This window comes from Sceloporus undulatus, chromosome 4 (assembly GCF_019175285.1).
Source record: "Sceloporus undulatus isolate JIND9_A2432 ecotype Alabama chromosome 4, SceUnd_v1.1, whole genome shotgun sequence".
Taxonomy (NCBI): Eukaryota; Metazoa; Chordata; class Lepidosauria; order Squamata; family Phrynosomatidae; genus Sceloporus; species Sceloporus undulatus.
Genome location: NC_056525.1, coordinates 214747206 through 214773460, shown reverse-complemented (window position 1 = coordinate 214773460; position 26255 = coordinate 214747206). Strand labels below are relative to the sequence as shown.

The 26255-nt window shown below is 39.0% G+C and overlaps 1 protein-coding gene across 1 annotated transcript in view; it reads right to left on the bottom strand.

The window, feature by feature from the left end:
• The window catches only part of CNBD1 (cyclic nucleotide binding domain containing 1), a 246100-nt gene extending 227568 nt beyond the window's left edge, over nt 1-18532 (bottom strand). The window contains exons 1-2 of the mRNA XM_042464454.1: nt 18380-18532; nt 2759-2906 (exon numbers count right to left, since the gene is read on the bottom strand). Of these exons, the coding sequence (XP_042320388.1) occupies nt 2759-2906; nt 18380-18532 (301 nt within the window). The remainder of the gene's footprint in view (nt 1-2758; nt 2907-18379) is intronic.
• Between the last annotated feature and the right edge of the window lie 7723 nt (nt 18533-26255).

Genomic DNA, 26255 nt, shown 5'->3' with positions numbered 1-26255 from the left:
AAACTGACCAAAATAAAGTTGCTTTGGATCACTTTGGAGGTATGCTGTTTAAATGATGCATGCATCCTAAGAGTCCAGAAGCTGCGCCAAAACTGCACTCCAGTCCTTAAGACTGGATCATGGCTTTGGCACAGCTTCCAGATTCTTAGGACGCATACATCATTTAAACAGCATACTTCGAAAGTGACCTGAAGCAGTTTTATTTTTGCCAGTCTGTATGGGGCCACTATTTGCACTCTGAACCCAATTGGCACCAAATGAAGTAGGCCACAGACAAAGGGGGAAATGGGAGGAGGAAAGAGAAACTGGAAGATTTTTAAAACAGCTGAAACGGTGGGATGATAGAGGATTAATCAGGAGGGTCCCTGTAAGACCAGGACGATTGCAGGGGATGTAGTAGGATCATCTTAATTATTTGCAGATCTTAGCTTAAGAGCCAGGTTTGTGACCTCCCCTTCTTTCATCCCATAGCTTTATCTCATACTTCTCCCTGTTTGAAGATAGGCAGACAGTAGCTACCACTCCCAGCCACTCTCTAATATTCTGTCTAGACAGTTCAGAAGTTGCCTAGCAACTGGAAGATACAGTTCCAAAGTCTCTCTAGATGTAGAAATGTTTGTTTACATTGGTTTGCAAAAGGTATGTCAGAAGCTGAATGAAAGCCAGAATATCTTCTATAGGAACACATTAGTGAACAATCCCATGCTATATCATGCTGTAAAGCTATTTCAGCCTGGTCACTGGGTGGAAGGGAAATGGATGAAAAAATCTGAAGAAAAATAAAATGTATAATAAATGAATAAGCACAAATGATCTATATCAATCAAATTTTTCAAAGGGTTCTTGCACTGCTTAGTTTAAAATAAATTAGCATATATCTTGAGTGCTTCACTACTTAAAAACTGATTTTAATTGCTTTAAGATTACATCTTGGTTAGCTTCTGTAACTTTAGCAATCCGAAGAGAAGCAAAAGTGCTTCAAAAGGGGGAGGAAATTATTTCCAAATGTAATGAGAAAACAACTTTAGATTTACCTGTGGTTGTAATTATGAACCTATTCTAAAAATAAGGAGAGTCCTTAAAATAATTTGTTTGGATATGCTTGATTAAACTCTAACTATGTACGCTCTGCTCCCTGTCTAGGTTTTAAATTCTACTGATTTTCAGATTCAGAAGTGAAAGGTAGTACTTCCTAAAACATACAGAGTTCCCCAGAGAGGCAGTGTATATCTTTAGCCAGTCTTTTCAGTCTGCTGTAATTTCTTGGACATTCTGTAAAGCGTATGATAAAAGCAGTTTGCCTGGCATGAAGGAGGTTCCAAATAAAGAAGAACCCAGAAGCCCATAGTGTAGGGATGTTGGAGAATTACCAGTATATCAATGCAAATAACTGCAGAAAAGGTAGCCTCATAGACTAACCAGAAAATGTGCCCATAGGGTGGGGAGAAGAACTACATTAATAAGTATAAATCCACCCCATACACTCATGTTCTCTGTGAGACATCTAGTCCAGTCAACCAGGACTAGGTTAGCATCTGTCATTCAGACGATTTTTTTTCTTCAGCCACCTGTGGAAAGACCTGCCAGAAGGGATTCAACAGCTGAATACACTGAATTTAAAACAGCCTTAAAGACTAGCCTCTTCCAACAGACCTATCCAGGTGATTTTTCAACTGTGAATTTTACATTATAATTTTTAAAATATGGATGTGTGTTTTAATATGCATTTGTCTTATTTGTTCTTTAAATTTGATGCACAGAATAAGTCCCAAACTATGGAGATTCTCATCAGTCTATGATTCTTCAACACTCCTCAACATTTGAAAAACATGCTTTTTCATCTATTTTTTCACGTATATTCTTTCCATCATTATTACAAAGTACGTGTAGTTAACTGGTATCAAGACATTTGTGTTATCAACAGCAGCTTTTGTGACTGGACAACAACCAAAAGAATTATTTTAATTTTGTAGCAAGACATTCCAACTTCTACCTTCTTCAGGAACTCAAAACAAAAGTGAGCTGTATCCAAAATGGCAATAGAAGTATGCAGACTTTGCATTGCAGAGAATGGAGTGTTACAAATAGATATTGATGTTATCTATTAAAGTGGTCCTTTGGTATCTACTGAGGTTTGGTTCTGTGACCCCTCATGGACACCAGAATGGATGCTCAAGTCCCATTATATACAACAGTATAATAAAATGGTGTCCCTTACATAAAATGGCTAAAAATCAAGGTTTGGTTTTTTGTTGTTGAATATTTTCAAGCATGGGTGGTTGAATCTATGAATGCAGAATCCATGAATATGGAGGGTCGACTGTATTCTCCAAGCTGAGACCATGTTGTGTTATGTTTTTTTCACCCTGTGGGTCCAGAGATTTACCCCTCTCTCCAAAATACTTGGAAAAGATGGGTCTTCAGTTCCAAACACTAACAAAACAAAAAAAGCCATGATGTTCCAAATTAAAAGGCATGTCACTGGCTGCTCAGAACTGCAGAAGTGTGATTCTTGAAATGTGCACATAAATCTGTTATTGTTTTACCTACATGCTGCAGATGGCAACTTGTATGTCAACACTCAATCATATAAATAAGATTTCAGGAATGCCAGGTGCTATTTTGTTTAATACAGTAAGTCCTGCCAGTCACTGTGCTCTCAAAAGTGACTGCCTTCCTGAGACACAGACATGTGATACTTTGAATCACAAGAATATGAGCCAAGATTGCTGACATCTGTTTTGAGGGCAGTTCTTACCAGCACTCTCCATAGATTTGGCAGCTGACACAGTTATAATGGGAGGCTTGCTGATGGGTTTAGCAAGATCTTCAGAATTTGTTAATAATGGATTGCTGAAAACACTGCTCCAATCAAACATTCTCTTTCCACCTTTGTCTACTTTTTCCTATTAGAGCAATGGGAGTCTTTATAAAGTAAAGGGTCCCCTGCATACCACTAATCTCTCTTAAGCTGTCACTTTGTTTAGCCATAGATTGCAATGCATGGCATTAATATTCAAGGTAACCAAGTAATCAGCCCCATAGCTGCAGTAACTCCTAGGTGTCTTTGGCCACACAAAGATTCTTCCCACTCACTTCCTCCTTCTCTCTTTAATTCTCTTTTGATCAAGATGGTAGAGAGTCACAAACCCCATACTATCATTACTCTCTACATTTAATTTCCATCTGACCTTATTACAATCAGACTTGCCCCAACTATTTGTACATTCCTCTACCTGAATTTATCTTTACTACCAAATGACAAGATAGGAAACCTAGGATACATATTTAGAAGAACCAAGTAAAAATTTTCCATTTAATTTTATACATATATAATTTTTAATATAACTTTAATGCTGCTTGCTCACTTATTTTGGAAATGTTCATCTGAGTAACACATACTGGGGATACAGTCCATTTCACTACATAAACTCTACTGAAGGATGTGCTTCTCACCAATCCAGTCTCTATCCACTATCTTCCCTGTTTTCCGTATGGTGTCAATGGAAATGGAATGCATCATTGACTATTGCTTCACTCATATCTTTTCTGGAGAAGATACTATATGGAAATTATGGCTGCTCACTTGATGTTATCATCGATGATATGAAGACGATATCTCTGTAATGCAGCTGTTTTGTAAGTTCATTGGTCCGTTCACAGTAATTTTTTTTCCAATATTACAGATGTGTTTGAGTCTGTGAGTCAAAATTCTACAGCCTGACATTGAAAATCTGTGTTTCTCCAGCCCACCTCCAATCATCCCTCTAATGACAATGCAGCTTTAAAAAGATTGTTTTTCCTAGCTAGGCAGAAAACAAAGAGGAAAAGGAGTGCTGGGCAGTTATAAAAAGCATTTGTGAAAAGAGATTCATTGTTAACTTGGGCTTTGTTAACTGAGGCATAACTGTATTTCCCTTTTACATGTTTTGGTTAGCAGGATCTCCGTTCTAGGAAAGTGTTGGCATCTGTGGGCATATTGTGAAGGTCAGTGACAATTTTGGAATTTTTCAGTGATGAAGATGACATCAGGGAAAAGTATCTCTCTAGCTATATATCCATCCATTTATCTAAATATATATCTGAAATTTCAATAACACTTCAGTAGTGTGCTATTGTCCACAAACAATTATGCTATAATGAACAGGCAAGCCTTAAAGGTGCCAAAAGACTCCTCTTTCATTTTGTTCTTCCATGAGTATTTTTAGGGGGGGGGGAACGTGGTCAAGCATTTGCTAAGTTACTCTATTTTAAGGTTGGCTCATCACTTGATGTTGAAGAGGTAGCAATAACCTGTACTTTGATGATCTGGACATAATGAGTAAATAATAGAATTCTATATAAAGGCTAAATGAGAATTTCTTTAATGTGTAATCCATGTTAAAATTCCAACCCAAAGTGTACCATTAAATACTGTGTGATGTACATTCAAGTAAAGATGTATAGTATTGGAAGTGAATAGCTAATGAATCAAAAGAAGGTATACTTTTCTCCTGGTTATCTGGAAGCATGGATAGAACAGGGATGAGCAACTGCAAAAGTTTAGGGGACATCTCCAGGTGGGAGATGAGGGTATAGATTCTCTAGCTTTGATGGGTTTAGCTCCAGTGGTTGGGTGCAAAGCTCCAGATGAGCTAGTAGAGCTACTACTACTTGCAAGGCATAATTTGTTGCTGCAGTTTACAAAGACTCTCCAAGAGGTCTGTAGAATTACTTAGCTTCCTTCTTCCTATGCTCTGTTTTGCATCCACCTTCTGACTAGATACATGTAGGCTGGATTAAATTTTCCTTGTTTTGTATCACTAAGGAGATGAAGAAGATGATTCCCTTCATTTCATCTTGGATCTGGGTACAGCTCCTTTGGATTTTTATCCCAATTTCTGAATAGGAAAATATATTCCCCATCTTTGTGCATTTGAATTACAAGCTGTGAGTAATTGTAAAGGTAAAGGTTTCCCCTTGACATGAATGTCTACTTGTAGTGCTCATCTCCGTTACTAAGCTGGAGAGCCAGCTTTGTCCAAAGACAACTCTGTTGGTCATGATTGTACAGAATGCTGTTACCTTCCCACCGAAGTAGTACTTATTTATCTATTTGCATTTGCATGCTTTTGAGAATCAAACTGCCAACCGTCTGACATTATGATTGTCAGAATTGCCATCTTAACCACTAAACCACCACATCCCTGGGAGTAACTGTGGTTCGTACTTAATATGTAACAGTTAATGACATCACCTGGGACTGACCCTAGGTCTCAGAAACAATCCTGAACTGACAGTGCAAATTGCCCCCCTTTTTTCAATGCACATCTGAGAATTCCAAAGGTTATACCTGACCCTTCTATAAAACCAACCCAGAAGTGACCTGGTCACATCCTGGTTTTGAAGAAAATATAGGCCTGGAACAGACGGGCCTTTGCGGCACCCTCGTCATGTGCGAGGGTTGCCTGGAGGGCGGAGTGCCCACATGCCCAGCATCCCTCGCATGTGACAAGGGTGCCGCAGTTGTGGTGTGCCCACCAGACAGAGTGCATAATGGTGATATCACAGCTGCGCTGCTTCTAGATGCCACCGCACCAGCTCTGGCGTCTTGCAGCGTTGTAGCAGTGCTGCAAAAAGGAGCCACTTCTGGGTGCTCCTTTTTTGCTCCGCAGCAGCACCACACAATTTGGTTGCTGCATCGCTCCTGCAGAGCAAAGAGAGGCGCCAAGAAGGCGCCTCTTTCTGGCGGTCTGTACACCGCCATAGTTCAGTCCCCCAAAGGTGCAGGGTGTTACCTGTAAATGGAGAATTGCACCTCCTAGAAGCCTCTGAGGAGATAGATCTCCTTTTTTAGAGCAGATACTTTTTAAGGGATAGCAGACTCTGTTTGACCCTTGAGGCCACTCCAGAGTTTGTAATGGAACCATATGCAACCTGTGGTATTCACTTCCTTTTGCTATCATGAAGTAACTCTGGAACCATATAACTTTTTTTGAAACTAAAGACATCTACAGAGTGTTTAAGGGATTTTAGAAAGAAATATAATACAAAGTATTTATGTGAGTATGGATAGGACCAATATGGAGGGGTTCTTAATTTAGAATGTTGTGTTCATTTGGGCAATTAGTTTATCTGAAAGTAGAATAAGAGCATTCTGAATTGTTTTCTCAAAGAAATAGCAAATCTCATGGATGAAGGGCTGGAGCATTTTTCTTGTAGGAGGAAACAACTATTTGAATGCAAATATTCATGCATTTGAGTGACAGTTTGGGAAGACAAATACTACCATTATCATTCAAATGATTATCATTTGCTATTTGCTGTTCTTTTTTGTTGCCTGTTTTATTGAACCATTTCCTGTATTGCTATATATTTTACATGTATTGTCCTATTATTTCTTAGACTGTACACCATAGCCCAGTTTACTCTTATCTATTTATTGTTTGTATGTACAGTGCTGTGCAAATCTACAGTGCTGTATAAATAAATAAATAAATAATACCATTCCATGATAAATAAAAACAAAGCACCTGATCCATGGTAAACAGAGGCAAGGGGGGATATATCATAGTGACATCCATATGCCAATAAGTGACCCATATATTTTAATCACACATTTATTCTGACAGATTTCTCAATGGGTGTAATAAATCTCACATGGAGATTTTTGTTCAATTTAACTACACAAAATTCGCAGCATTAAAAAAAAAGAAAATCCAGTTATTACCAAGTAAAAGAGAGGGAATCCATTTGTCTTCTACCCTTATGATGAAATGGAGCCTTTTAAAAACAGGCTTCTTGGCATCTTAATAGGCCCAGCACAAGCCACTTTGCAGCCAATGGTTCCTTCCCCTCATCCTTCTAAATCTAGCTCTTAAAACCCAGCCAAGTTATTTTGGTACCAGAAACAGAAAATCCATGTAAAAACAGCAATCTTGCACAATATAACCATGTGCTTATTTTTTTATTGTTTGTTTAAGATTACCATCTACTATGCAAAATTTTGTGGTATAAATTGAGCATCCCTACTCTGAAATCTGAAATGCTCCCGAATCCAACACTTTTCAAGTGCTGACAGATGCTACAAGTAGAAAATTCCACACTTGACCATATCTTGTTTCATTCACGAAATTATTACATCTATTTGTACAAAATTATCTTCAGGGTATGTGTATAAAGTTCATATGAAATATAAATGAATTACATGTTTAGACTTGGGTCCCATCTCTAAGATATCTCAGTGTAAATATGCAAATCTGAAATATGTCTTGTCCCGAGCATTTGGATAAGAGAGACTCAACCTATACAAAATTTTTGTTGTGCAAGAGTGTTCTTTTCTGAGAAGAAAAGTGCAATTTTGCACAAAAAACAGAGGTCTGCCTGTAAACAGTGCTTTTGTGCAAAATCCCACAATTCCCCCACACAAAATCCATGTTTTTTTCACGCAGAATAATATTCCAAAATACTTCAAGATGTGCAAATATTAGGTAAAAATAGTACAAAATTGTTGTCTCTGTATTATTTTTCTTGACTGGAGCATTGTACAGACAGGCGCTTTGCGCCGGCCTGCACACATACTAGGGGTGCCTCAGGGCGTCCTTTCCAGAGGCCCCGCAACTCTAGTATGTTGTAATGGCGGCGCCCATTCTACATGGGTGCCGCCATTATGACATCACGGCCGGGCTGCCTCGAAATGGTCCGGTGCAGACGTGACATCTTAGGGTGTCTGTGGCGCCCTTTCCATAGCACCAGAAGGAGCTCTGAAACGGGACTCCTTCCTGGATTTGTGTCGCCGGTGCAGCCTTTACATAGCTGCACCAGCGACACAAAGGAGAAAGGGACTGAGTGGCCCCTTTCTCCCTTTTCCCGCCGCTGTTGGGGTGTCCTTGGGGCTTGAAGTCCCAAGGACACCCCTTTCCAGGCCGCGGGGAAATGGCCTTTTGCCGCTTCCCTGCATCCTGTAAAAGTGGTGGATCGGGGCCTCAGGGCTGCTGCTGTGGCAGCTGAGGCCCTGATCTGTCAGGGAAAGGGTCAGGTGCAGGCTGCACCAAAGGCCGGTCTGTACACCGCCTGGGTTTCCCAAGTGTTAGGAAACCTGCTTTTTCAGCCAAGAAGCAAATAACGGTGAATGTTATTTACAATCTTGGGGACACAGGCTAGGCCTAAATTCTGTTGACTAGTTCACCATTCAATAACTGGCTCACTGGGTCTATCCTTGGTTGAGACTAACCAGTAGAATTATGGTTTTAAATAGGTGCTCTGGCAGAGTCCTAAGTTCTGTTATAAAGGCCCTGTACACACAGGCCAAAATAAAGTTGCTTCAGGTCACTTTGGAGGTACACTGTTTAAATGACGCATGAGCCCTAAGAGCCCAGAAGCTACACCAAAGCCACACTCCGGTCCGAAGGACTAGAGCACAACTTTGGTGCAGCTTCTGGCCTCTTATGATGCGTGTGTCATTTAAACAGCATACCTCCAAAGTGACCCAAAGCAGCTTTATTTTGGCCTGTTTGTATGGGCACAAAAGTGATTTCAGTGCTCAGAGTGAGCATTAGTAGCAAAGTCATCTCAATAAGGAAGTAGTAAGAAAAATAGGCAAATAAAGCACTCCCAAGAGATGGCCATCCAATTTCTGTTTAAAGATTTCCAAAAAAAAGGAGAGTTCACCACCCTCAAAGACAGTATATTTGAAACCTTTTACAATGAAGAAGTTCTTCTAAATGTTTAGATAGAATCTTTTTGTAATTTTAATCCAAATTACTCTTACACATTGCATCTAGGGTGGTGAAAATATATCTGTCATGATTCTGCAGCATTTTTTTCCTGAATTTCACTTTATATTTTCTCCTTGCTCCTGTTTTGTCTCCAATTATGAGACTTTAGGGGTTTTCTTCCACATTAATTAGTGTACATTTTGGTACCCACTTTCCTCAATGTACATACATTTTATGCCTTTTTCTTATTGCATATACTTTTCTACTTTCTTCCTTATTGACTAAGGTATGTTTAAGTATACTATCTGCCAATTTTTTAAAATTCTTCATGCAATATTCACTTTTTGAAAACAGTTTGAAAAAAATTAAAAATGGGTTCTGATGGTTTCTCCAGTGACATGAAACCAAAAGATGGGTGCATATTTTTGTGTCTCACACCAACAATGGGATAAATTCATTTTAAAAAATACCTTTGTTAATAAAAATGTCATTCCTATCCCTTCAGTACCAAGACAATTCTCAGTTGAAGAAGCCAGATATTGAATATGCTGCAAAGCCATCCATATGATAGCTGGAGAACATACTGCAGATAAATCAGCCCAGTAGAGCTGGGTGACATCAGGAAACAATATGAGTCTGATTGCACTTATATAACTCGTGTTTTGGGCAGAGATCCCCAATGTGAGCAACTTCTTCATGATGAAACCTGAGGAACAGACTTGAATCAGTTTGCTCTACCTCCTCCTCAGCTGTCTGCTCCAAAACCAGATCGTCAATCATCTTAGATTATACACATCCAGATATTTACTATGTAATGGTGATGGAATCACAGCATTTAATTAAAAATACCACCCTGTGATAAAATCTCAAAATCTATGTTTTAAATATAGATAAATTATGTGACATGGCAAAATCATCCAAAAGCAATGGTCTAGTGGAGCCAGGGCTTGAAGTTTTTTTATTAACTGGATGAGGATGGCATCTACCTCCGCCACCATCCCACCTCAGCTTCCCTCCTCTCTGAGCTTGACAGCAATCTTCACAGCAGCTGGAATTGGGATAGATTTTCATAGAAAGGAATCCTGGTGACATAGTGGTTAAATGCTGACACTGCAGACACAACATTGTAATACAATCCTAGGGGAGGGCTCCAGCGTCCACTCAGCTTTCCATCCTTTCATAGGTAAGCAAAATGAGTACCCAGCTTGTTGGGAACAATTGGCTTACAAATTGTAAACTGATCAGAGAGTGCTAGTTTGCTGATAAGTGGTATAGAAATGTACTTGCTATGGCTTTTGCTAAATAATGTTTTGATGTAAAGGGTAAAAAAATGGCCTGTCTTGGTCTTGAATGAGTAATTCAGAGCCATTAAGTTTACAAACTGCTAGTGCCTGGTGAAGATGTAAAGTACTAGAAATGGTTTGTAAATACAGTTCAACACAAGTTCCTGAATGTGGGGACTATCCTTGGTCATGTAGCTATGGGGACTATCCTGAGAAGTACCTGCACTTCAGAATTTAACACTATACTGCATGGAAATCTCATGAAACTTCAGCAACAGAATCTTGTCATGCATAGTATACTGCAGAGATAAATTTTATTTGATAATTACAAGTATCATGTATACCATGTTTATTATTTTTTTAATAAAGTCTTCAAGTCTGTGGTTATGAATAGCTAGTTCTCTCAAGCTAAAGCAACAACAAAAAAGTGCAAAATCCATTTAAATTCTTGCAGATAAAGTTTAAGCATGTTTGTTTACTTAAAAGAAAACCTAATTGACTTTGACATATTTGACACTGCCACCTTAATTTTCATTTGCTCAAGTATATGACTCCTAAAGCTCCACTTGAGAAAAACCAGAGAGGAATTCTTTGTGACCACATTGAACTATCGATTCGTCAGACTCTTCTAGACTCAAAACAGTGACAGTAATCACTGGTGCAGAGACATCTATTGTGTGCAAAACTAGCTAAGCTTGACCTATCTGTGTCAAACTGACATCTGATAAGTCGATGTGACTAGGGAGCAGTGGCACTTGCATACAGCCAAGAGGTGCAGGTCTGAGATGGAAAATGTACAGTTCTATGGGTTCAGGCGGAGGACATTCTTCAGGAGGAGGTATTCTTTTAAACATTTCCTACTATTCAAGTCCAGGTTTTCCAAACAAATAACAATGTTGTTATTGCAAAACTAGAAGCAGGCCTGTAAATAATAGTGTTATTTTTTGTTGTTGTTCTGAAAGGAGTTGAAATGGAAATGAGGAAAACTTCCTGAGGAAAACATTATTATATGACATATTACTTCACTTGGATAGTTCTGGCTCCCTCATGCCAGGGACTCATTGGACACAATACGCTTTCTTACTGGAGTTTCTCTCAACATTTGGATTGGATTACTACATGTGGCTTTTAAACAAGGATTAGACCCAGAAAAAATAGCTTTGGGGATACTTGTTGCACAATGATGCTTCCAACCCATGCATGCTATGTTCCCCAGCCACAGTTAGGGCATCTCTTTTCACTGATTGGGGAAACACCTCAATGATCTCCCAATGGAGCTAGTTCCCAGGTGTGAAAGATTGCTGCTGGGGCAGTCACATTATTGGCAGTCAAATGGTGTCAGTGCCCTCTCCTCTCCCCCTGTCCCTCTCCCCCTTGTTATTCTCAAACAGCCTAGTTACCTTTATTTGTTTCCTTAAATTGCAGTAGCAGAGTTCCAGGATTGTGAGAAAAACTGAAAATAAAAATTAAAAAATTAAAAAAACTGAAAGGCTTGCTGGGCAGGGCATAGGGCAAGCAAGTGGAAGAGAGTGCGATGGCAGCAACAGCCTGGGTCACTGGATTGCAAATGCATGCAGTAATACTATAACAACAGAAAGTGTGATTGTGGTATGAACAGGGCTCCATACAGTAAAGCCCTTAGGCCAAAACACTACTGATGCTGGAATCCCATTATACCTGCCTTGCATCCCATTGCAGGAGGAAAGTAGAATATACATCCTTGAATTAATTAATTAAAATGATGGGGCACCTTTGCTGTAGCTACATCTAATGATCCAACTCTTCCAACTTATCTTAAGAGCCAGGCAGCATACTAACTCAAGGAGTTCCAAGGCACTGAAGAATAGAGTGTTGAACAATGAGGCATCTGGCCTCTTCCATCAGCAAACTGCAGTACAAAAATCAGCACAGGAACCCCTGTTATGAGTACTGAATGCCTTCCATAATTTTGAGTTTGCATGTTTCTCCTCCATGGCCCTAGATGAAACTGTAGTTTAAGTCTCCATGAACCCAAAAGCATGCAGACCATATAAGCATGGCTTGAAACAGAGTTCAGTCAGCTAGTTTAGGAGTTGCAATCAGGAAAAGATTCACACCTTCACAATGGCAGGAAGTCTAGGTAATTTATGGCCCAGGATGTTTTCCGTCCTAACTGTAGAAGACCCATTGCCATCTCCAGATTCTATCTGTATGAAGTGATCTTTACCATGCAAATCTGGCATTTTGAAGTATAGTAAACAACTTTGCCTGAGGCTGTTTTTGGCCCATATAAGGATCCAAATTCCTTTGTTCTGTGTGCTGGTTAATGATCCAAGGTGACTCCATATCACTCTGAATTTTGACTTAGCTCCCACTTGTTGCCTATCCCTGTCTGACCACATGTCCAAGTTCAATGCTTCACTGGATCATCAGGAGCCACCACATCTTTGATAAATACCAAATATAAAAAATTCTCTTATCTATTCCAATGCAAACTCCTTTATTCTTGAGTTCTTATGAGTGTGTGTGAGTGAATGCTTGTCTTAGTGTGTGTATCAATAAAGATAAATTAATTTGAACAGAATTGGCCTCTGTCTGTCCCTAGCCACCTCCTTATTAATTCGGATGTATCCTTGGCTGCTGTAACCTGGTCAAATTAACTGAGCTAATTAAAATTCATCCAGGTACCAGATTACATAATACCCCACTGTGGAGTCCTGTCACAATTACATTTCACACCACACATCCCTGACAGCAGGGGCTGGGTTCATCACCTTCCACATCTGGTTGTCTCAGCACCCCTTTCAGTTGGTGTGGCTGCCTCCTTTCTAAGGTGGGTTTGGGGGGCTACTTCTGGTTGTAGCAATGGTGTCACAACCATAAATGTGAACTGCAATATTTACCATCTCATAAGTCTGACTTATGACATTGTAAATACTGAATAGGATGCCAGCTTTTCTTTAAAAAGTAGTTAGTCACTATCATAATTTCTAAAGCTCCCTATTAATTGGTTACTGATATAGTTGCATTTCTGTAAAAAAATGTTTACTTGCTCATTTCTCTAAAGTAACTAGAACAGCTTGTTTTGTTACTTTTAAATAATGGAATGTTGGCTCTCCTCTGTGTCCTACAGGTGTGCAGCCACCAAAACAAACAAAAACTAGTCCAGAACAGGCATGCCAACATTCAGCACTGTCTGAGGTGCTTGACCTCAACAGCTTGACCTCAACAGTCACTCACAGCAGACTGTACAAGCACAACCCAGTATGCAGTATTTGGCAATAAAGCACTGACCAACATGAAATGAGGCACAGACACAGTTGACTTCTTCCAAAATTCCTTGGAGGCTTTTATCTTCCCATTTCAAAATATATACAAAGTATTTACAACAGAAGCCCTGACTTCTGTCAACACACACTGTCTGCTATAATCCACTTTTCCAACAAACACACTCTAGAAACTCTCCACAACACCAACTCCACACCTGTCCTGGGTTCCAGAGCCCTTATATACAGTGGTGATACCATTAGTGTTGACACCTGGTGTTTCTTAACCTTTATAGCCATAAAACTTATTTTACCACTTCTTAAAGGGACACATTTACCCAACATGGAATGCTACCAGCCAGTGGCCTGGAGTATGAAACACATTCTCCTTATATCCACTTTATCACCTCAACATCCAGAACAAAGCACATGACAACAACAAAAGGAAAAGCATGAGTCACCACATGACTCACATGATATTTTTCCTCCATTTAGTGAGCCCATACCTCTATTATTACAGTATCCCCAAAAATGAACATATTCTATATACCAGTCAGAAAGTGCCCACAGAAGCAGGTGGTTAAAGTGCAAAAACTGTTGGGTATTTAGTCCAGTCCAGATTAGAATCAGAGTTGGAAAAGACCAGAAGGGCCATGCAGTCCACCCCCTGCCATGCAGGAACTCACAATCAAAGCACTCCTGACAGATGGCCATCCATCCTCTACTTAAAAAGGAGAATCCACCACTCTCTGAGGGACTGTGTTCCACTGTCAAACAGCTCTTACTGTCAGGAAGTTCTTCCTTATGTTGAGGTGGAATCCCTTTTCCTGTAGTTTGAATCCTTTGCTCTGGGTCCTATTCTCTGGAGCATCAGAAAACATGCTCCCTCCAGCCTTAATATGACATCCCTTCAAACATTTAAACAGGGCTATCATATCACCTCTTAACCGTCTATTCTCCAGGTTAAATATTCCCAGCTCCCTCTATCACTCCTCATAGAACATGGTTTCCAGACCCTTCACCATTTTGGTCACCCTCCTCCTTCCTTTTTGAATCATGGTGCCCAGAACTGGACATGATATTCCAGGTGAGGCCTGACCAAAGCAGGATAGAGTGGCACTATTACTTCCCTTGATCTAGACACTTTACTTCTATTAATGCAGCCTAGAATCGCATTAGCTTTTTTAGCTGCCACATCACACTGTTGACTCATGCTCAGTTAGTGGTCTAATGGGACTACTAGATTAGTCACATGTTATCAGAGCAAGATGAAGGAAGAAACACAAAGGTGGTCATCAGCCAGTCCAGAAGCCATTGCAACATGTCAGCAGTCCAGATACATAAAGCCAACAAGGAGTAAACAGTCATCACACTGTAGCCAGTCCAAGGTTGTGAAAACAGGAATGCTAGAGAGTATTGCCAGTCAACAAGATAAGATGGTTATCAGCATCATAGCTGCAAGGGAACTGCTGGGATATTTATGGACAGCTCTTTCAAGGGCTAATTAGGTCAGTGTCTACTATTTAATTGAGATTAATGGCGTATTACAGACCGCCCCTTTGAGGCTGCGCCAGCAATGCAAATTGCGGAAGGAGCTCCGTTTTGGAGCTCCTTCATGTGCTGCGAAAAGGGCACTCTAGGCGCCCTCACATGGCGCAAAGACGTCATGTCCACGCCACCCCGTTTGGAAGTGGTGCGTTCGTGATGTCGTAATGGCGCCCCCTGTGTGGAACGGGCACCGCCATTTTGGTCGCATCGAGCGCCAATTAGGGTTGGGGGCGTCCAGAAAGGACGCCCCTTTCTAACCCTAGTACGTGCTCCTTGCGTACTAGAATGCCCGTCTGTAACGGGCCAATGTTTCTCTTTTTGTTGCTCAACAAAGCATAGGAGGGCTATCTTTAGTATCTTCAGCCTCTGCTTTCTCCTGCTAGGAAGCAGAGTTCCCCACTGCCTCAGCCGCCAGTTCCCCAGACTCAGAGAGAGATCCATTATCAGGAGCTCCAGGTTCCCAGCAATCTGTCTCTTCCTGCACTTCATTTGAGCGGTCCAAGGGGTGAGTTATGACAGAGCATCCCCTCATTAAGTTACCCCTGTAATGCAACTGAGTTGTGTATTCTTTAGTGCAAAATTGAATCAATAATATTAAATAGTTGTTCTAACTTGTTACTTCCATATTCCGCCTGCTTGACACAATAGGGAGGGTCTCTGATTTTTTGAAACCTTCTTATGCTCTTTTCCAAATTGAACTTCATATACCTTGCCTACTTAAGCTCTGAGACCATGCATCCTTTAAGCATCCTCCTCAGAGTCAGTGTTTCTGGTTGGAACAATGACATCTATTAACATCCCATGCTACAAAATCACTGCACAATACTACTTCACTGCCCTCCTCAGGTTTTTCACATTCTAGGCCATGGCTTCCTTTATTGAATCAATCCACCTGTAACATAGGCACATTACAGAGTGCCCATGAAGGGCGCTCTGCTGCCTCTGCCGTTTGCTACATCCGGGAACCGCAGTGGCCAAACCGCGCGGTTCCCGGGCGCAGCAAGAAAGAAGCACCGAAATGGCGCTTCTTTCTGCGACCCGGAAGGCATCACTTCTGCCACGCGATGTCCGGACGCTACACATCCGCAACGTCAAAATGGCGGCCCGCCATTTTGTACGCACTCGGTCCATATTAGGGTTGAGGGACGTCCGGAAGGGACGCCCCTTCTCAACCCTAACACGCCCCTTCAGCACGTCTGTAACGCGCCATAGTCTCCCTCTTTCTTTTTACTGCCTTCTATTTATGACACTTAATGGACTTTTCCAATGAGTCATGTCAATGCAGGACAAGTAAAAATGATAAAATAATCATCTTCACTTGAACCCAAAAGGCTCCCTACAAAAATCCATCTTGTACATACAAACAAGCTGGTGTGGTGTGTAACAAACTATATATCTAAAGTGTAAGTTGAACTTCAGCTAAAAATAGATCATTCAGGATTTCATAAGAAAGAAAATGGCTTTTATTATAGCTTTGTACAACCTTGGAACAGCCCATTAAGTTAAATGGTGCACAGACACATATTTCCTCTCAAATTTCTTAATAATGAATTTGGTAATGTTCCTGATTAATGAATTTATTTTTTTAAAAAACCAAGCATTTTTTTTTTTAAATCAGAAGCAGCAAGGCAATTATGTAGCAGTTAGAGCTACTGCCAAGTCTAGTCTGCACCAGAAGGCAAAGGCATAATTCCAACTATGCTGGTATATTTTATCCCCTGAATAAATCTTTTCCTTTACATTGGAAAAACTTAACTTTGTTTCAGAAACAGCTTGAAGCCTGAAGGATTATTGAGAAAAATGTATGATGGGGGGAAATCATTTTATCTCTAAAGATCAGATTTTACTCAGGTTTCACATCTCTATATAAAATAGGGCAAGATGAAGTTTCCAGTCAATTTCTGCACAAAGATATGTGTGCTGCTATTATATTATTGTTTTGTCTTCCCAAAGCATTGAAGTGTTCATGGTAAACCAATGCAATGTTAGTTTCCTTTATATTGTAGGATTGGGGGCAGGAAGATACAAACCATGGTGCCTTTAACATTATCTGTATATTTAAAATGTGCACCTGAACACATAATGGGAACTTCAACCAAAGTTGCTGATTCCCCATCACAAATTTGGCTTTCCAACTTTTTTGTAGAAAACACCAGTTGCAGATAATGACATTTTCAACTCTCCATCCTTTCATATGTAGATGCAAATATGAAAAGACTATATTTTTTCTTATGCAGAGATTGCAGATGTCAGCTCCCACACAGACACATACCAAAAAATAAAGTAACAACATTTTGAAACTCAGATTTGGTGTTTCCCTCAGAGGGCCACTACCACTGGAAGCCTGGTTACTTAATTTCAGATTTAAGGGTGCATAAATTACCATCAGAACTATGTAATGACTGCCAATACAACACATATGGCTGCAATCCTATAGTGACACATGTGCATGTAAATGTGGCTTATTTGTACATGTCTCTTTTTGGACAGGATTCAGGATGCTATTTTGTGCTGTATCCCCAAACCTCTTCCCAGGTAGACATGAAGGTAGACATGAAGTCCTGCAATGATCTGCAGGGGCTATGGCTGTGGCTGCTGCTTCTTACCAGTGGAAAGGGAAGGGAGGGAGGAGATAATCAGTTCAGACCATGAGGTTATGCTGCTCAAGGCTCCTAGAGGAAGGAGAAGAAAGGTACACTCCATCAGTGAGTCCACACTCATTTTTTTGTCTCACCCTTGTATCACTGCAGTAAATCCAGCTGTTATTTCATGGTTTGAATCATTTCCCCCCGCCTCTCTTCTTCCTCTTCCAGTATTGTTAAATACATCTCATAAACAAAATTACAAAGACCCTTACCTGCAAAATTGGAGAGTTACACAATAATATGGCCAGTTTCTTCAGACAATTTCTTTTGCCTCCAGTGCATAGTCATATTTTCCTATTGCAATCCATTCAGTTTCCTTAATTGAATTCATTTAACACATCTCCTTTCCTATGGAACACATGAGCACAGAACTGGATGTCTAATTAAACTTTTCAAAAGCAGTACCAACATTAACTCAAGGTAATCTTGCAATAATCTGCTACTCATGTGACAGATTTCCTTCAAGCCAAATGTTCCTGAAACAACTAACATATATCTGTGCAACTAAAAGGTGTTTGTATAAATGACACACAGGATCTGCAACTTAAATGTACCTTTTACAAATTTCTGCAAAAGGGTTGTTTTTTTAAATATCCATCTATCTTAAAGATACAGCATATAGCAAGATAAGCAATATCTGATGTAGAAAAGTAGATATAAGGTAGGAGACTGGGTGAATGAATTTTGCATGGCCAACAGTATGGAAGAATAAAATACCTCTTCCATAAGATCTAAGAAATCAATGGGAAATTTCAGCCATATTTTGGCTGAGGAACGCTACATGATCAAATAGAACCAAAAAGGCAATAGAAACAATACAAGAACTATATTAAAAAGATTAAAGATGACAAATTCTTCCAAAGAATAACCATATGAAGACAAACCTCCAGTTTTAGAAAACAAAATGGAAGCTGTACTCAGAGCACTTGGGAGAAATAAAACACCTGGAAAAGATGACATACCAAAGGAGTGGCTTCAATCTGGAGAAGAGTTCTGTGAATATCGATATCGTTGACTGTTAGAAAGATAAACACATGGGTCCTACAGCAAATCAGGTCTGAACTCTCCCTAAAAGCCAAATTGACTAAACTGATGATGGTGTACTTTGGCTTCATCACGAGAAAACATGATTCACTAGAAAAAACGATAATGCTTGATAAAGTGGGAGGAAATAAGAAAAGATGAAGACCATGATCCAGATAGATACACTTAATCAGGAAAGCCACAACCTTGAGTCTGCTAGACCAGAGCTGGGCTGTTGATAAGAGGGTGGCTTCACAGAGTTGCCAGAAATCAGTCGACTTGAAGGCAGTTAACAACAAAGAAAAACATTGGGTGAAGTTAATGTTAAGGTTCCATTTTTAAATTTATAAATATTTATAGTTTTATAAATAGTGAGTAAAAACTATAATTATACTGTAGACATAAGAATTATATGCTGTTGACTATAATATGGTGGGGTAATCTGTAGCCTTTTTGTTCTGTGTCCTCAAACAGATGAATCTTTTCTAAAACCAATTAGATTTAAATTCCAAATGCAAGCCAGATTTTTAGATGTATCTGTATTGTTTGTTCCTACTCCAATGATTCTGCTCACAATAATCAAATTAGCAGGACCTCTGGCCAGTGTCAGATCCTCACAAGTAGCCAATATTTATTTACAGGTTCTTCGTCTGGAAGTTAAACCAACATTATCTCTATCACCATCAGAACTGTTCTGAAAAACCAGACATTCTGCAGTGCAGAGACGTTCAGTGCTTTACTGGGTTTTAAAAGGTCTAAATCAGGACATAATAATTATGCAACTCTCCAGATGGAGGTAGACCATAACTCCCAGCATCCCTCACCACTGTTCCTTTTGGCTAGCTTTGTCACAGCAAAGTATCTGAAGTAAGAAGTACCATCTTTCTTAAAATGGTAAGTGCAATGAAAATATGTTTGCAAATCACGTCTATGCTGTAAACCATGTTTATTTACTTATCTATTATTTATAAGTACTTAAAAACCCTTACCTCTAAAGATTTCCACGTAGTATACCACAATAATAAAGCTTGCAATACAAATAATATAAAGCAATAAATAAAATAAATATATACGTTATCCCTAAGAATAACAAATATGGTAAGCTGATCTACGGCTATTTAGGAGAACACTATCATAGTCAAGAGATGTAGAACTGCATATAATTATTGATATTACTAGAACTATAATCAATAGTTTATAGTATCTGGTTTCTTTTGCTGACCTATGAAGACTAGGTGCATAGAAAGCATAGCTCTATAACTCATAATGCATAGGCTCATTTAAATAGTAAGCCAAGAGACAGGGAACTGTCAAATTAACAATGTGTAAGGTGCTCTGAGAGGGTTTTGTGGTTGTTGTTGTTGTTGAAGGGTATAAATGTTCTAAATAAATAAATACTGATAGTAATTTTTAATTTAAGTATTTAATATAACAGCTGATATTTTGGAATACTGATAGTTGAGAAATGAAGCGTTTGACCATATTGGCAGGTGATATACAAAGGAACATCAAATTTTCTTTTTTCTTTTTTCAGGGAGAAAATTCCACATCAACATCTGGCATCAAATCCCAACAGATTACAATGCTGGACCTCATCACCATCATCCAGTGTACACTTAGAATATGACAGAACGTTTTCCTATGGTTGCAAATAGATCAGTAATGCCAAAAATTTGTTCTTCAGGAACTCTTTGCATTGAGGAATTCCTCATAAGCTCCTGAAAAAACAACCAGGTTCACCCAAAGGTGGGAATAACACAGCTCGCTAGATGTTGCTGGAGTGCTTCTACCAGCTATTTCCTCCATCAGTTCTGCTAGCTAGTGATACTGGGATTTACAGCCCAACAACATCTGGAGGGCTGCATGAGTCCCACCCTAGTTTAAAACCATCACTGTAACATCTTTGGTAATATTTGATAGCTGGCATGCAGTCATATTTGTTACTGGCCTAAATCCAATGTACCACTAGTGGTAATCCATAGAATCATAGAGTTGGAAAAGACCCAAGGGCTATCCAGTCCAACCCCCTTGCCATGCAGGAACTCACAAACAAAGCACTCCTAACAGATGGCCGTCCAGCCGCTGCTTAAAAATCTCCAAAGAAGGAGATTCCACCACATTCTGAGGGAACATGTTCCACTGTAAAATACTTCTTAATCCTCTATTATTGTTGTTGTTGTTGTGTGCCTTCAAACCATTTCTGACTTATGGTGACCTCAGGACATCTGTGACTAATGAATGGTACATTGGTTTAGGCTGTGACTAATGAAACAAATGTTATCATGGGGTTTTCTTGCCAGAGTTTTCAGAGTAGAGTTGTCATTGCCTTCCCCTGAGGTTGAGATAGTGTGACTTGTCCAAGGTTACCCAGTGGGTTTCCATGGCCAAACGGGTTTTAAACCCTGGTCTCTCAGTATCTAGGTCTAACAATCAAGCCACTATACCATGCTGGCTCAGTAACATTATCTTCCTCTCCCTCTTTTTCCACCCCCCCCCCCCCCCCCGCCAAGTTGGCACTGTTCAAGGCAGTGCCATAAGTTTCTTGGGGATGTTCTCCATTCTGTTAAATAATGCAAAGTATCGTCATTGTACCAAAAGAACTAAAGATCATGGTACATGCAGCTAAGCTTAGCCAAATCATTTGATTGTTTCAGCAAAGATCTCACCTTTTCTGGCTAAAATATGAATATAATATTTTCAACATGCTGTCTTATTTTGTAGAAATATTAAAAGCAGCAAAGCTTTAGAACTTAGAGTGATAAAACACTTTTATATTGTGAAAGATTGGAAGTAGGAGTCAATCATGGTTTTTATAGGCCTTACTTTTGAAGTTCTGCAAGTTCTATAAGCAATTATCATCCCATAAAGTCTTGGAGGGGGAGCAGATTTGTAAGCTATTAGGCAATATTAGGAACTTCAGTCCCCATTCAACAAGTTTTAATATAAAGTAGTCAAAAATTTTACCAAGGCAAGCCAATTCAAATCTTGCCTTCTGTGAACAATGTACACATATTTTATGATTAATGCAAGGCAGGAATATAATGATAGCAATGAACATAATTTATGAGACAGTTCTCATCCTTACTATATAAAGCATCATCTGATGTGGTAGAATTGAAGGGATAAATTAGTGTGGCTTATTTATAAAGGTTTTTAGAGACCTTTAAGACCTTTTCCTCTCCTGTAAAAGAGATTTTTCCCCTTTTTTACAGATTTTTTTTCATACCAGAAAAATGAAATATAGAGTAACTTATTTTGAGGGAGTAATATCTGATTTGTATACAGAAGTAGAGCATATACAACATGGGAAACAGGAAAATCAGTATGGTATTCATATCAACGAAGTTAAAGAGGTAACAAAAGTTATATTCTGCTTAACAATTAAGGTGTAATAAGAATAATATTGACTTGTAAACTATTTTTATGTTGAATAATAAAAAAAGAAATATGGAATATGGAACATTAATTTCTACATTCTAATTTAGAAATTATAGTAGAAAGAGGGAAAGAGCATGACTTCAGACTTTTAAAGACTTCAGACTTCACTATTTATTCATCATGAACATTTGTTAGGAGGCAGCAAAATATTTTGTGAATTAAGTAGGTAAAATATTCACAACTGCGTTTTTTCATAACTGCAAATGTATGTCAGCTAATCACATATGCAGCTCAAAACATACTTACTATGTAGCTTTAAACCATGTTTCTAATGAAGTATAGAAATTTAATTGTGTACAATGACCATGATTTGATTCTAAAATGTGATAGGAAGCATATACAGTAGAGGAACAACCTCAAACTTCAAAGTACTGTGCTAGTTATACTAAAATTAGGTACCTTGCATATTCTCCAACATTTCATAGATGAAGTCTGGGATACATGTAGCCAAGCAATATCAAGAGTATGGTCTTGATGGTGAAAGGTATTAATGTGGAAGAACAGAAGAATTAAAAGATGCTGCAGCAATTTGCTTTTACCTGAGCCTATTGGGAAGGCCAAGTTTCTGCTCCCTCTTCTCCTCTCCCCCCTCTCTTTGAACTTAGGGCCTATACAGACGAGGGGAGAGAGGTGGACAGAGGCTGCTCAGCACCAGTTAAATTGTAATCTGCTAAATACTAGTTTAGACATATGCTGAGTCCAGAGTGAAGCCATCAATAAAACCAATAGCCGCTACAGCACAATCCAATGCTGTATGGATCTGTTCAAACAGAATCTGCAACATACTACAGTGGGGCCTCCTTATCCATGGGTTTACCATCCTCAGATTTAAGCATCCACAGAGAAGCCCCAATTGTCACCAATCGTAGCAATTAGAGAGAATGGACTTGAAGTTCCACATTTTTAGGTATCTGTGGGGAAGCCTGGAATAGATCCCCATGAATACCAAAGTTCAACTGTAATTCATTTCAAATACTGTACGTTATGTCTTATCTTGTGACAATAAACTTCCTGAGGCAGCTTACAAATCAAAATGTTAAAAAACATAAATTGATAAAATAACACAAAAATCTTCTATCAGCATAAACAGCCAAACAAGAATCAACACAAGGGCAGCAAAAGTGTTCAGACTGCACTAAATGCCAGTAGGGAAAATCAAAAGTGAAAATAAAAGTATGGCCCTTGCTGCCTCCCAAAATCCCAAGTATCTGTTCCCCTCTAATAGTGAGCAGCATGGAGGAACTTTAGAATAAATTACTCTAATCAGGCCATTAAACCTGACCATTGTGGGGAAACAGGGCCAAGGTCATACTTGATAAACCAGATCAGCCTTCATTAAGACTGGTTACTTATCTGAACTACAGTATGTCCTTGGTATTCACTGGGGTTTGGTCCCAGGACCCTCTGTAGATAGCAAATTCTATAGATACTCAAGTCCTATTAAATACAATGTCACAGTAAAATGGTGTACCTTATACAAAATTGCAAAATCAAGGTTTGATATTTGGAATTCATACATTTTAAAAATATTTTCAAGCCAGAGGTGCTTGAATCCATAGAGACAGAGTACCAACTGTATAATATTAAAAAAAAAAAAAACATGCTGGCTGGTATCTGGGACTTATAATCTTTTTTAAAAAATGTATTTTTCACAAGCTAAGATTGGACCTGACTGGATTGACAGCTGAAACTTAATTCAGGACTGGTGGTGGCATAGCACACTTGATAATAGCAGTTTCACCTGGGCTGCATCTGCACTGTAGAAACGGACAGTATGACACTGCTTTCACTGCCATGGCTCAGTGCTTTTTGGGATGTGCCATTTGTTGTGGCACCAGACCTTTCTGACAGAGAAGGCTAAAGGTCTTGTAAAACTACAAATCCCAGGATTCCATAGCATTGGGCTATGGCAGTTAAAACATTGTCAAACTGCATTATTTCCACAGTATAGAGGCAGTCTGTAAGGTACAAAGGTTTCTGTTCTTTAATTATTTGCTATAGGCAGCCATCTCACTTTGCCTAATGGTAGAGCTGGTTCTGGGTGTGTAGTGACGGTCTCAATAATGGATGCAACGGTGACCTCTTAAGGAGCCAGTGTGGCATAGTGATTTGAGTGTTGGACTACAACTCCGCATACGAGGATTCTATTCCCAGCTGAGCCATGAAAACCACTAGGTGACTGTGGGCATGTCACATGTGCTCAGCCTCAAAGGAAGTCAATGGTAAATCTATTCTGAAAAAATCTTGCCAAGAAAACCACATGATAGGGTTGCCATAAGTCAGAAATCACTTGAAGGTGTCAACAACAAAAAAGACTACTTTACCTTTGGTTGGTCACTTTTGTTTTCATCACAGGGAATGTTATCAGTGTTGAAAATGGGCCTGGAGATCAACCCTGCTCTTCTGTTTCAGAAGTGAGGTGATGTTACAAAAAGGAGTGGAAATTCTATCGCTCCCCCTGCCTGTGCATGTCAAACCTGAGGAGCTTTTAGTTAGTAGTAAATATTGGTCAGAGTCAGCCTGGCTAAGAAGCTAATTGGATGCAGACTATTTGCCTTGCCTTGTGCAACATTAATCTTCTTATTTAACAACAGGTCATGATGTTCAATTAACTGGAGTGCTTTTAGCATGTTCATTAGATGAAGAATATAACTAAATAGCTATTGTACATAAAAGACAACCGAATAGTGAGACAGGTTATATCACCTTTACCAAGACATGTGCTGGAAAGAATGAAGGTGATGGAACAAGTAGTTCCATTTGTATGAGTCTATCGGGCTCATAATGACCTGATTACTGTTTATGAAATGGCAACTTAGAGGGCTTTTCAAAACATTTGTTTCATTAGTCACAGCCTAAACCAATGTACCATTCATTAGTCAAAGATGTCAGTAGTTATTAACAAGTTCCCAAAGGCATTTCCTTGTTAATATCTGTTACATTTATTTCTCATGCATATTAATTATAGATTAGAATCTGCACCAAGTATTATAATTGAAGAAAGATGACATTTCCATGGCAGAGAGTTTCTTTCCCCTTAAGGATTTCATTTGAGCCCATCAAAACCCTCTAAGAGACGTGCCACTTTTACAACACCCTGTTGTGCTAAAGGGGGTAATATTACATAAAAATCAAGTCAATACGTTTCAAGGAAATGTGCTAGCACATAGTTCTTCATAAAAAGAACAACACTGCATTTACTATACATGGCCAAACACATATCTGTATCTACACATATCTTTTCACATTAGAAAATATCATGCCAAAAATTTTGCAATATGATTAAGTTCCATACAAAAGGCTTATATATAAAAGTTCCCTGACTTATTTCAAGAAAAGAAGAGAATTTTAAATAAAATGCTCCTCCTCTTTTTCCTCCTCCACTCCCCTCCCCCCATTTTTGAATTGGCATAGACTGATTTTTGGTAAGGATAAAAGATGGGAAAGCCCCAAGAAACTACAGATCCACTGACCTACTTTCCATTCTGGCACTACAAAAGATTGAACATTTGAAAATATTATATACATGGGGGATCACCTTTTCTTCAGCATGGCCTCTTGAAAGGGAACTCCTTTGTTAATCTGAAAGTGTCAATACATTTATAATTTACAGACAAATGTGCTCAAATGTGCACTTTTATATACCTTAACTAGTTAAAGAAGAAACAGCAAGTGACATTTTTGTAATGAAGTATAAGGAAACAGTGTGGTCTCCTAAGAATTGTATTGACTCGGTGCTATTTAACACCCTAAAAATATCTTGACTCTGTGGAGATCAATGAAATAATCAGCTCTACATCTGACACCAAATTATTTACAATGGTGAAAAAAACCAAATAGATGTACTCTTACTCAAGTTCTATTCAACATGGGGAAACTGGACCAAAATAGTAAAATGAGAGAAGAATGGGACATCATTAGAACATTGAATCTGGTCTATTGTGACTGAGCAAAAGAATCCTAGACTCTTAGTGGGCTATCTATTTATGCCATGTTAAGGCTTAAAAAAAATTCTTTAATTTGACATATTGAAAGCATAAAGCTGCAGAAGTCCTCCCATGCTTTTTCTGAGATTCTTGTGTCAAGACTGCAAGATGGTCAAAGCAATTTAGAGAACACATAAATGAGTGCAGCAAGGTGAGATTATTAGTCAATTATTATTATTATTATTATTATTATTATTATTATTATTATTATTATTTCCCAATCAGTCTCTTAAGGCCATTCTGATGAGTTTTTGCCTCCAAATTAGAAACTGACATTAAACCAGCAATGCTATATTCCAGCCAGAAGACGTGCAAAATAATTCACTGTTCTGTTTATTTGATGATATGCAAACTCTGAAGGCTCAAAGCACATTTTAAGCATAAACCTATC